We start from the raw sequence: 13,591 nt of genomic DNA on the forward strand, positions 1-13,591 counted from the left end.
ACTTATACATATATATATATATATATATATGTATATATATATGTATATATATATAAGGAACTTATTATCTCATAATGATTAGATCACTTTGACAGATGTTAAAAAACATTTAAAAAAAAAATGTTTCAATTCAACAGCATTTCTTGCGGTTAACGGTAGTCAAATGGATTAGTTCCTTGCTAATGAAGCCAGGGATGGCTTCTGTCGCTAGGTTTAGATCTGTCGACTGGTGTTAATGATGACACCCTACACTGATGATTCCCGAAAGGATGAAACACTAGTGTCTGTAGGTATTTAATAATTATTATAGTAAATAATTATATATATATATATATACATATATATAAAAGGAACTTTGCCTGTGTGTGTGAATTCATTCCCTATGGTCTCGGAAATTGCTGGGCCAATATTTTTAAAATTTCACACAAATTTACTTCATGTGTCTGGAGTTTTCTTAGATAGTTTTATGAGAATGCTCCCGATAAGTATCAATAATTGATAATTGAAAAATAATCAAATTAAAATATGAACTGTTCGATTTTGACCAAAGTTAACACTCTTGTATAGCCTAACATTACAAGCGCATTTTAGAAATTTTATCATCACACAAGCAAAAGGGTCCAACATATAAAATCAGCAGTGTGTTCTTTGATTAGACGGGGTGCGTTTGAAATTAATGTTTCTGTTTAGAACACAATTGATCCATGATATTTAACTTTAGCACTTTGAATTCAAATGAAAGTCAAATTCACTTCAATTCAATCATTATACATAAAGAACAAGTTTATAAAATCAACAGTAGGTTCTCTACAGTGCAATATAGAGTGCAATATATTGTTGACTAAATCACTGCAGAGAGGCATGTAAAGATCCTTGTGGTGCACCATGGTGGGTCCCGACTTCAGTCAGTCGATTTGATTGAAAACTGGGGAATTCTACCGATTTCAATGACAATAAAAATATCAGAAGTGTGTAACATTTATTGATCCTCATTTAATCCCTGGCAACGTCGAGTCTCCCTGCTAGTAAATATGTAATCATAAATTCTAAAGTATTTTTTATGTTCATGTTACTTGTGGTATATTTTCTAGTCAAGGGACGTAATTCGTGATAAAATTATAACAGAGTTGCCTCCCATAAATTAATGTTTGAAACATACATGGTGTAACGATAAAAATGTCGCCTCAACGAAAACAATACTGCAGCTTTATTTTAAAACTTTTATTTAAAAAAAATCATAGTTAACTTGATTATGTAGTAGAGCTGACATCTATTCAATGTAGCTGCTTTCAGCCTTAATTATTGGCTTGATATGGGTCCGGAACTGGAAGCATGCCTTTTCCCCAAGCACCAGCAGGAGCTGGGCGAATATGCAGCAGATAGCATTGATCAGGCTGGCTTTGTTGTTGTGGGAAGCACCAAGTGGGTAATGTTGACGACGTATGACAAAACGAAGTCGTCTAGTGAGAGAAGGGGTCCAGTTAGAGAAGAGTACAAATTCATAGCACTCCTTCCGAAGCCAAGGCTGTATTTTTGAACTTGTGGGCCAGCACCAAGTCCTGCTGCCACACCCAGGGGCTGCCAGCAGCCACCTAATTGCACCAGGGGATCACCACACTCTTCAGCATATCCAGGTGCACTTTGGTGTTGACTTTCAAGCTGACTTTGAAGATGGGAGGCGGCATAATGTAGCCCTCACCTGAAACCATACCAAAGACCATAACTGTGGCTGGAGACTTTTTCATCACTCTGGGGATGTCCCTGTTATTCGTGACAATTCAGCAATGCATTTTGAGGGTGCTGGCAATGGTCCTGTTGTCATAACTTGGATTGGTAAAAAGTATAAGTAGTACAGTGGCGCATCTCCAATCTCGCTCGTTGAACATTGTGTCATTTTCAGACATAATAGAAGGCTTCTATCGCTCTTTGGATTTGTACACAACTCGTCAACTAGTAGATGGTCTGCAACAAAAAAGAAAACTGCTTGTTTTCATTAAACGGAAATGGAATCATGTTGTCTTTTCTAGAGCAACAATTTTATCATTCCATCCTGTAGTGACTGATTAAGCTTACGTTCAATGAAAGTGTTTCTTAAATGCATACATTAACGACTGTCTGTCTTGTTACAGCGAACGATTGGTTTGAGGTTTTTGTATCCTGTCTATTACATTCCGGAAGTAGAAGTATCTCCTTCTAAAACCACTTCAACACCGACAATCGAAAAAGGTAAGAGTTTTTAGTGGACGTGTATGATGCTTACCTCTAAACCCCATTGAGATTTTTCTAACAGAATTTGCAAAAAAAACAAAAAACAAATCTCCAAAATAATATCAAATAGGTGGCGCTAGTCCATAACCCCCACCCCCCTCCATAAGAAAAACAAGAATAAAGAAAAGACGTGATGTTCCTACTCTGATGGAAAGAAATATTATACACCAAAAGTTAGGTAAATTATTAATAATCACATAGTTTTATTGGCGGACCTGAAGTTTCTATTTTTATTTTTGTCTTTTTTTCAATGAATTTTTGTCTTTTTTTTTTTCAATGATTATTATCAAATGAACGCTAGTCTACCAGATTATAAAAAAAAAAAACAATGAAAAAAAGTAAATATTTAAATAAAGGTAGAGTGTACTCAGTTTCTAATGCAATGTTTTAATAGATCGATCATCAATTTTAGAACCTCTGTATTTAGGCTAAATTTTGCAAATTTAGCCCTTTTTAAAAAGTAGTTTAGCCTTTTTTGAATTTCGCTTTTTGAAGTAATTCTTAAAAAAGGCTAAATTTGTGAAATTTGGCCTAAAAACGTTGAGTGGTTCTTAAGTGGGTGCTCGATTTACTAGAGATTCATTAGAAACTGAGCACCCCCTACAAATATTTAAATATTGACTTTCAAAAAACATTTTTCTTGATAATCTGCTAAACTAGTGTCCATTCGATAATAATCTGCTGAAAAAAGATGACAATAAAAAAGAGAGAGAGAGAGGGGGGGCAAGATTCTTTAAGTTTATCGATTTATTTTTATAAAGAAAATTATTTTTAAGCAATTTCTTTTTTTTTTTTCCATTCTTATGGCAAAATTTCACTAATGTTTGAATTATTTGGAATTATCTCCCTTGTTCTGTTAAATAGCATTGAAGAATTGTTTATTGTCGTTCAGTCGTAAAATATGATTTTAAAATAAAACTACATAATTTTTGGAATACGATATTTTCTTTGTCACAGGTATGTACATTGTAAATATTTTTCTTTACTCTTAATATTTTTTTTTTTCATGAGGGAGGGTGGGGAGGTGTAACGTAGTACACGTTTACGCACGCGTTAACATGTAAACACTCAGGACTCAACGCGTTGTAGCAGAGTACGTCGCATGGAACCAAGAACAAGTAATAACTCGACTCACTTTTTCCCGTTGAAACAACAACATTTATTTCCAGGTACTTTCCCAAATAAAACATGATCCTTCTCTCTGACCTCTGTCCTCTTGAATGTGATTGCCTGTCTGCACACACATTCTTTTTTTAACCGTTTTCTTTTTCTTCACGGTAATGTCACTTCACACACAGTGCAGTATTTGTATACGGTGGCCATATGTGCATCCACAGTCTTTTACAGAGGGTTAAGGTCTTGTATCCAATAGGTTTCAAAATTTTTGAGTGAAGTCTTGATAATTTGTATTAATCTTTTTTTTATCGCTTCTAGTAAAGATTGGTCCTGGATATGACCTTAAACTATATCCGATGGTGAGGCCCCAGCTTGCGGGCTTTGGGGAGTGTGGAGCTACCCTTTAATTGCCATTGCTCCCAGGTCTACTCTGACCCGGAGTGGTAGTACCTGTTAGGGTCCCAACTATGGGTTAAATAGAAACTGACTTGAAAAAAATCAAATATATTCTATTAAAAAATTCTTCAAAATAACTGGATTCGGCATTAAATAACCTGAAAAGTGTTGATATGCCGTAAAACAAAAACAACCAATCTAGTAAAGATTGAACCTTTAACCTCCAAGTGACAGTCTTCAAGAGGTTGATGGTTCAATCCTCACCACAGGAAATAAATAACTATCAATAGGATAATAATTAACAAATGGCTGACAAAACTAATGTTCTGTTGTGGGGAGATGAGATGAAGTGTATATATATTCTCATGTATATATATATATATATATATATATATATATATATATATCTTTCAGGCAGTCCGTCGATTTCGACGATGATGCGGAGGTTGGTTAGTGTCCGTGTCTAAGGTGCGATACGAGTCCGATCGGAGATCTTCAGCAAGAGCACTTTTGAAGTGTAAGCCATGTTTAGTTTCAGGACAGTTTCCAATGGTTCGTAGTTCCACACAAGTCCTGAGAGGTTACTGGTTTGCAGTAGACAGAACAGTTTCCGATGGTTCGTTGTTCCGCACAAGTCCTGAGAGGTGACTGGTTTGCATTAGACAGAACAGTTTCCGATGGTTCGTTGTTCCGCACAAGTCCTGAGAGGTGACTGATTTGCAGTAGACAGAACAGTTTCTGATGGTTCGTTGTTCTGCACAAGTCCCAGCAGTTGACTGGTTTGCAGTAGACAGTTCTCGAGTTGGAATCCACAGAAAGGTTTAATATTTATGGAGCAATTCTGGTTTCTGATTGGTTGGTAGCAGAACGTGAATTCGATTTGTCAATTCCTAGCAGTATCATTTATAAATAGAATCTCCCAACTGTGCGGAATCGTACCCCATTATACGAAAAATATTGTAACAAGCATGACCGTCATACTCCAATTGCTTGAGCGCAGAGATCACACCCTCACTCCATTGCCACAGGACTTTCCACTCTCTCCCAGCCTGGGCAAATTAGGAATAAGCAGCTTGCCCAGCACTGCTAGCACCCTCTCTACTGAAAGCAAAAGTACAGAGGCAAGGACGGGCTAGGACAGTTTGCACACATGCAATCAGCCACATCTGAGTCGAGTTGTACATCACCCTTGTTGATCGCGTTGGCACTGTGGTGTTGGTTCATCCACTGTGCAAGCTGTTAGGATTCCTTCCTCATCTGCCAAGAGCATCGTTGACCAGCCTTGGATTTTTGTGAAACCTAAATAGGGTGGGGTGGGGTGGGGGTGGGGGGGCTAGTAGTACTACACGTTGCCCAAGGGTGACCCAGCACTACAACGACTAAAGGGTAGTAACATTCTCCCCCAAACCCTGGAGCTCCTGCACCAGAGCCTCGTTGCCGGATGTAGTTTTACGCCATACCATATATCTATATATATATATATATATTCTTATGTATGTATATATTCTTGTATATGTATTAGTGATGGGACGATTCTGATACAATTACCGATTCCGATTCCAATTCTTTATAAATCTCTAAATATTTAACTATGAAATTGTTATTTTGTCCTGATTACCATAAAAACACATCTGAAATGTGCTTATATTTTCTCAAACATAAAAACATACTTGTGAGGGAGTGATCTACTGGAAGTTTGAATCAATATTTATTTACTTTATTATTACTACAAGCAGTGGAAGTTGTTTCTTAAATCAAAAGAAAAAGTAATTTAAGGAATCGGTTTTGGCATCGGAAAATAGGCTCAAATTTTTCCGATACCGATTAATCATCCCAACACTAGTATGTATATATTCTTATGTGTGTATATGTGTATGTATATATTCTCATATGTCAGGGCATGTCATATGCTACTGGTACCATGTAACCCAGTACTACCTGCCTCATGCTCGGGTCACCGGCGACTAAACTGGTTCCCCCACCAGACTTGTTTGGTGAGGAGGGCGGTTAGTCTCCCTGAAGGATTAAAAACAAGACCTTCCAAAGGGCGAATGAATCCTTTTTCTGGGTCAACGGCCAACTAGCACCGTGTATATTTGTGTGTGTGTGTATATGCGTATTGGGGTGGAGAGGGCTCCCGTAAGCCGTGGTGAAGGCAACCTTTCTAGGAGAAGCAAATCTCTGACTTAAAAAAACCATAAAGCGGAAGACCAGTACCCGCATTAAGCTGGTCTGCAGTTTAATTTGTTGCTGGCTATCTTGCTCTTGCTTGTTGCTGGGTCTCAACATTTTGAACCGAGAGAGAGACTTAGCTGTCGTACAAAGCTAAGACTCTGTAACATCATATTTGTATAGATAGGGATTTGGGCTCATGGATTTTAAATGTCTGAGGGAGTGGCACTCGTCTGACAAGACGTTGCAATCATCATATATTCTCATATATTTATATGTGTATGTATATATTCTTGTGTATGTATATGTGTATGTCTATATTCTTGTGTATGTATATGTGTATGTCTATATTCTTGTGTATGTATATGTGTATGTCTATATTCTTGTGTATGTATGTATGTATGTGTATGTATATATTCTCCTCTATATAGATATATATTCTTGTGTATGTGGTGTCTATATAATTGTGACTTGGCTGTGACCGTCTGTCTTCTGTGTGTGCACACATATGTCTACAATCATGGATGTGTGTGTATGTGTGTTACATATAAGATCTTAAGACATGTACCATTTTCTTATTCTTGGTTGGTGCCCCCCCTCCCCACCCCCTGCGACTATTCGTGCCTGCTCCCCAAAAACACAACTTGATTTTATTGCTTGGAGAAATCTTTGTTTGGATTCCATCGTTGACAGGGCAACCTCGCATTGCTGAATTGATTCAGATCTTCAGAAAGTGAAAACATTCGGTGAAGATTACAGTTGAAGTCGGGAGTTTGCAAGGAGTTCGGACGAATATTTATTTATTTTTTTTTTTTTAACTCTTAGTTTCATTCAAGCTATTTCAGTGTCTAATTTTTATTTATTTATTGCTTATTCCATTTTGTTTTTTTGAGTTGCTGGACATGACAAATGTAAAGCTCAGTAGTGATATAATAAAGCCCTTCTACGGCAATGGAGATGTAGTGACCTGGCTCAAAAAGGTGTGACTTGTTGCAAAACTACAGCAAATAGATGATGTGGAAAGGATTTGGAGAGAGATGTGTTCAATCTGGAGATAGATGAAGGTGATCAGACGAGCATCGACTTGATTGAAGCTCGATTGAAGGAGACTTTTACAGATGGGGCATTCACTGCGTATTCAAAGCTTAAACAAGTCAAGTTGGTTGGAGAACGTGTTGCCTTTTCATCCACGTTTCCATCAGCAATCCTTTAGTGCATTCGGATCTAATCCATACGAGTGCCTTCAATAAGTTTCCAAACTTTTTATGTATGAGCACTTTTATTGATATATCATCATCATCATCATCATCCTCCTCCTCCTCCTCATCCTCCTCCTTCTCCTCCTCCTCATCATCATCATCATCATCATCATCATCATCATCCTCATCATCATCATCATCATCAACATCCTCCTCCTCATCATCATCATCATCCACATCATCAACCATTACACCCAGTGGTGTGTTGGCCAGCAACAAATCCCCTCCATCTCTGCCTATCCTGAACCTGCCTTGCCATTGAACTCCAAGAATGCTGCATAACTTTCCTCTCCCTTTCCACCGTTCTTCTCCAAGTTGCTCTCAGCCTTCCTCTCTTCCTTTTGCCATCTCGGGTCCAATGCAATGCTGTTCTTGTGATTGATTGTGGGTTTTTCCGAAGAACATTCCCAATCCACCTCCATCGCCATTTTCTGATGATTAGGCCCATATCTTCATGATGGAATCTCGGTAGTAGGTCTTCATTTAAGATATTCTTAAGCTTGAATATCCTCAGTATTTGTCGAAGGTAGGTGGTATGGAAGGATCGAAACTTGATGAAATCTTGGTTTTAGTGTTAAGGTCCTCCCTCATTCTGCTGTTAATATCTTCTAGGCTTTATCCATCATCATTCATAAGAGTTTCATTTGAATTAGAAGCCCCCCCCCCCGCCACATGCTGAAATAGGGGTCATTTCCGTAACATACTTGTTTTACGAGAAAGGGTCATTAGTCCTATGCTCAACCCCTAACTTGGAGTTATCCCTGGAGGACCAGGGATAACTCTTTGTGTGGTTTCTATCCATCAACCTTTCTAGTAAGGGTTCGCTCCCACCAGCACAGTTTTAGGAATCTTCACCGCGACAAGGTCATAATCCAAGAAGGAGCTTATTTATAGTACATACATGAAACTCTTAGGTACGGGCAAAAATGGACGGGCAGAAATAGGGCGACCTAGTTTTGAAAGCCGATTTTACCACAATGTTTTTGTAGGTTTCCGACTACTTTTTGATTGCATTTGAAAGATTAGAGACTAAAGTTAATTTCCAAAAGGAAAATAATATTTGTACACGTGAAAAAAAAAAGTTATGAAAAATGTTTCATGGCGAGCTACTCAATTCAGCTAAATTTTGAAGTTAAATAAATTCATTGTAAAAATCCTTTTAAAGATAAATATTAGTTTTCTGGGTCTATTTATAAGATAATTAGTAAAGTCCTAAAATATTGAATTAAATAAAATAAAAACATCTTGTTTATACAAAATACAGTTTAATTAGGCCTTAAAAAGCAAGTAACTATGTTGTTCGGCAAAACGCAACCGATAAAAGTTTGTAAACACGAATATACATGAATATCCGGAAGGACAAAATTTCAGCCAATCGAAACACTGTTTCAAAATGAAGTTACCATAGTAAAAGGAGGTAGGGGTATCAGATTTCTTTTTTTTTTCCTCAGACATGCATCCATGCATTCCTATTCTGGACGTTTGTATCAATTTTTATCATTTTTTCATTTAATTATTTTTTATGTTCCTGTTTTTAAATTAATTTTTCTTTTAATTATTGTTCGAGATCATATAAAAAATTATGTTACGCCGAAAGTTTCACATTCTTGCAAGCAAGGAAATTATTAAAATCCTGCATATAAAAATTATGCAAAATCTGTAATTTAAAAAAAAAAGTAGAAATATTTTTGCTATTATAATTTTCTTTGTGTGGAAATATTAAATAAACAAGGCTTAATTCAATGGTAATATCGGTAGTTTGAGAAATTAATTTTTCTTCAAGTTATATTTAATTCATTAATACGGACTTTAGAGCTTTTTTCGTAATGTTCCTATAAAAATTATTTTATTTTTATTGTTACAAATTACGATGCTTTATTTATATAAAAAAAGCAAAAATAAATTCTTGTATTTTTTATTTACTACTGAAAACCGTAACTTTAGTAAAGGTATTTTTTTAAAACAAAATAATACACTTCCTCTCAGATTTAAATAAAAATAATTAGTTCATTATATTCAGTGATCATTATTTGATAAATACTGAAAATTTCATTAAAATTAGTTAATTTCCTGATTTTTGGTGAATTTTTAAGTAAAGGAAGGCGTCAAAATGTTTATACATTTTGAGCATCGGCATTCATTTTGCACGTACCTAGAAACTCTAGTCTCCTTCAAAGTAATCTTTTCTGGCTGAAATGTACTTGTTGTGCCATTCCAATAGCTCCCCCACGGAAGTCCTCTTGTGTGAGTGTGTCAATGACCTTCATCATTGCCTCCTTCATCTCCTCGGTTGTCTCATAACGACAACCTCAATGATTTTCCTTGAGCTTAGGGAATAACCAAAAGTCACAGGGAGCAAAGTCTGGACTACAGGGAGGGTGAGGAACTGTCTGATGCTCATCTTGATCAAATAGTTTGTGACAAGGGTGGATTTGTGGACTGCACTCTTGGGACAAGCTTTGTACTAATCTTTTGCATCTTCAATTTCTCACAAATAATTGTGTGTGCATCAAACTAAGCACTTATTGTCTCTATAGAAATGAAATTCTTTATTTGGTCAATCAACTCTGATATCTGACTTCCTTACTCCTCCCATACTTTGTCAGGTGGTAACCGCGACGGAATAGGAACTCCGAATCTCCTAACCGCAATCTCAGCAATTACTGCCATCCATAATTGTTGTCGTCTCACCACGTTTTGGCCAAGTAAGCTTCTGACTGGCTTTGGGTAGGATTGAAACCGCTATCTTCAGACAAATCTCACTCTTGCATCCCTCTGCCTGTTCTACAAGTATTTTAGTGGTGAATGCTCTGACGAATTGCAATCACTTGTGCCCCCATGATGTGAGCACCCTCGACAAACCCGACAGGCTGCTAAATCCCACCCCAACACTGTAGAGATCCCTAGATGTAAAAGATCTTTCTACTCCAATAGTTTCTTCCCCAGAACCGCTAAACTTTGGAATTCCATTCCAGGTCCCTGCTTCCCCGACAGTACTGACGTGCAGAAGTTCAAGTGTAACGTGAACTGACATCTTGCTGCCCAAATCCCTACATAGTACCCCAGTAGTTGTTGCCCCTGATAGTACACCAAAGTGGCAATTTGCCTTGTTTGGGGTGAAAATGTAATAAAAATTTTTTTTAAAAAAACCTGGAACCGTAGAGATTCAACGTCTCTATCCTATGTGCTACCGGCTATCCTGTCGCTGTTATTACCCGACGAAGGGCAGAGGAATAGTTGACCGAAACGTCGGGAAACAACAACTAAGAAAGATGAGGATAATAGTCCGCAATAAAATAAATTAATAACACTGTAGCGTTGTTTTCTTTAGGACAACAGTTTTATCATTCTACCCTGTATATTTTTATGGTAAAATTCTAACCGATTTCATTTAATTTTAGTGAGAAAGTTCCTGGAAAGAATGGGAAAGACGCTTTTTTTCCGATCTGGAGGAGAACCCCTTATCCTGAAAGAAGAACAGCGGGAAGAAAGAAAACAAGGTTTGAGTTATTTATTTTTATTTGTTTATTAGTAAGTCGTAAAAAATATTTGTTTATTAGTAAGTCGTAAAAAATATTTGTTTATTAGTAAGTCGTAAAAAATATTTGTTTATTAGTAAGTCGTAAAAAATATTTGTTTATTAGTAAGTCGTAAAAAATATTTGTTTATTAGTAAGTCGTAAAAAATATTTGTTTATTAGTAAGTCGTAAAAAATATTTGTTTATTAGTAAGTCGTAAAAAATATTTGTTTATTAGTAAGTCGTAAAAAATATTTGTTTATTAGTAAGTCGTAAAAAATATTTGTTTATTAGTAAGTCGTAAAAAATATTTGTTTATTAGTAAGTCGTAAAAAATATTTGTTTATTAGTAAGTCGTAAAAAATATTTGTTTATTAGTAAGTCGTAAAAAATATTTGTTTATTAGTAAGTCGTAAAAAATATTTGTTTATTAGTAAGTCGTAAAAAATATTTGTTTATTAGTAAGTCGTAAAAAATATTTGTTTATTAGTAAGTCGTAAAAAGTATTTGTTTATTAGTAAGTCGTAAAAAATATAGAAAAAAGGTGTAAAGAGTACATTTTGTATTATTAATGTTCTCAAATTTGTTTACAGTTCCTCCACAACTATTATTGCATTTTCATTTTTTTTTTTGAAACGTTAAAAACGAGATGTTGGTGTTATTAGTATCTTAACCTTTGTTAAAGTAAAAAAAAAAAAAAGAAGTTATTAAAGAGTTTTATTCTTTGTATTTTTTAAGGTTAAAGATTAATTTTTTAAAAACCTTACCATAACATTTACTTTTTAATTAAAAAAAAAAAAAATTGTTGCCGCAACTTTATTTTTAAATGTTTTCATCTAATGAAAATATCATTGGTTTTAGCATCGTACTGTTTAAATGTTTTCATGTAATGCAGATATCGTTGGTTCATTGGTTTTCGCTTAATAGTTGCGTAAAGACTACATTTTGTATTATTAATGTTATCAACTTTGTTTACAATTCATCTGCAACTATCATTGCATTTTCATTGCTACAGGAAAAAAAAAAACAAAAAAAACATCGCCGCATCTTTAAAAGTTTCATTCTTTGTATTTTTTTTTTTTAAGGTTAAAGACTATTTTTTTTTTTATTTAAAACTTTTCCATAACATTTACTTTTTAATTTAAAAAAAAAAAAATTGTTGCCGCAGCTTTATTTTTAAATGTTTTTTATCTAATGAAAATATTGTTTGTTCGTTGGTTTTAGCATCATAAATTATGATATGAAAACAAAAACAATTCTCTTAATAGCTGCGTAAAGACTACAGCTTTAAAAGTTTCATCCTTGTTTTATTAAAGTTTCATTCTTTGTATTTTTTTAAGGTTAAAGATTAATTTTTTTTAAAACCATAACATTTTTTTTTTTTTTACAAGGTGGTCACCACTTATCAAGGCCCGGAAGCCACTCGGGGATAAGGGTTATTGCGTGTATAGTACGTTAATGTTGAGATTTGATAAAGTGTCTACTTAAGGGGGCGGTTCATGTTGGACTTGAAGACATCCAAGTTGTAGTCAGGTGGGAACTTTTTAAATAAAAAAAAAAAAAGTAGTCGTAGCCTTTTTTTCATATTTTTATCCTTGTTTTTTTTAAAAGTTTTGTCTGAAAAAAAATTATAAATTCCTATCATCGCATTTAATCTCTTCGTAAGTCATAAAAAATGTAGAAAAACGTTTCTTTTTGAAATGTTTTCATCTAATGAAAAAATATTGTTGGTTTTAGCATCGGAAATTATGATATGAAAACAAACAATTCTCTTACTAATCGCGCAAAGACTACATTTTTTTATTTTTAATGTTATCAACTTTTGTTGCATTAAAAAAAATTTGTTGCAGTTTTTAATGTTTTGATTTAATAAAAAATATTGCGTCCTAAATTATGAGATGAAAAAAAAATGAACGAATCTTTTAGGAGACGAGGGTTGTCTCCCTTTGCACAGTGACAAATTGTAGAACAGCGTCTATTTACGTCCAAACTATGGGCGATCATTTGGATATAATGGGAGGTAATTAGCTTCCAGGATTTCCTAGGTGGAAACACTGTATACCGAATATAATGATTGTAAAAAAATATCTACAAAAATGTTAACATCATAATTGTTATCAGGTCTAGTAGCAGCAGAACACACGCATCCTTATTAATTTCTGGGCAATTCTGGGTTATCCTTATAATTAAATATAATTTTCTTATAATTCCTTATAATTAAATATAATTTTCTTATAATTCCTTATAATTAAATATAATTTTCTTATAATTCCTTATAATTAAATATAATTTTCTTATAATTCCTTATAATTAAATATAATTTTCTTATAATTCCTTATAATTAAATATAATTTTCTTATAATTCCTTATAATTAAATATAATTTTCTTATAATCCTTTATAATTAAATATAATTTTCTTATAATTCCTTATAATTAAATATAAAATAATGTTATAGAGTTATAAAAAATGCATTTTACAAAGTTGGTTAAAACGGTGTTTCTGCATAATTTTTTTCTTTTAATAATTCTTTTGGGGTTTCATGAACGCATATACAGCATCCTCCCTGGATATATTTTATTCTATCATACAAGCAATTCATGTCCTGGTGTTCAAAGATGTGAGGTGGCATGATGTGGCCCTCACTTGAAACAACACCAAAGACCTGAGATCTTCAGTCTGTGATTTTACCAACTCACTAATTTGGACTTTTTTTTTTTTATATAAATGAAGCTTAAAACATTACCTTAAAAATAATAAATTTTTCATGACGTCATATACTGATGTTTTATGTCATGTTTCAAAGTGTACATATCCCCAACAAACCCATTTAGCAACAAAATCACACCCCTTCACTATTGAG

At 34.3% G+C, this 13,591-nt stretch overlaps 1 protein-coding gene across 2 annotated transcripts in view; it reads left to right on the forward strand.

Annotated features, from left to right (window-relative positions):
* LOC145260659 (putative 3-hydroxybutyryl-CoA dehydrogenase) overlaps positions 1–13,591 on the forward strand; it is a 72,378-nt gene that overhangs the window by 19,531 nt on the left and 39,256 nt on the right. For both annotated transcript variants that reach the window (XM_080119006.1, XM_080119007.1), the window contains exons 6-7: positions 2,130–2,226; positions 10,613–10,711. In XM_080119006.1, the coding sequence (XP_079975132.1) occupies positions 2,130–2,226; positions 10,613–10,711 (196 nt within the window). The remainder of the gene's footprint in view (positions 1–2,129; positions 2,227–10,612; positions 10,712–13,591) is intronic.

This window comes from Euprymna scolopes, chromosome 36 (genome assembly GCF_053919585.1).
Source record: "Euprymna scolopes isolate OS-2025 chromosome 36, ASM5391958v1, whole genome shotgun sequence".
NCBI lineage: Eukaryota > Metazoa > Mollusca > Cephalopoda > Sepiida > Sepiolidae > Euprymna > Euprymna scolopes.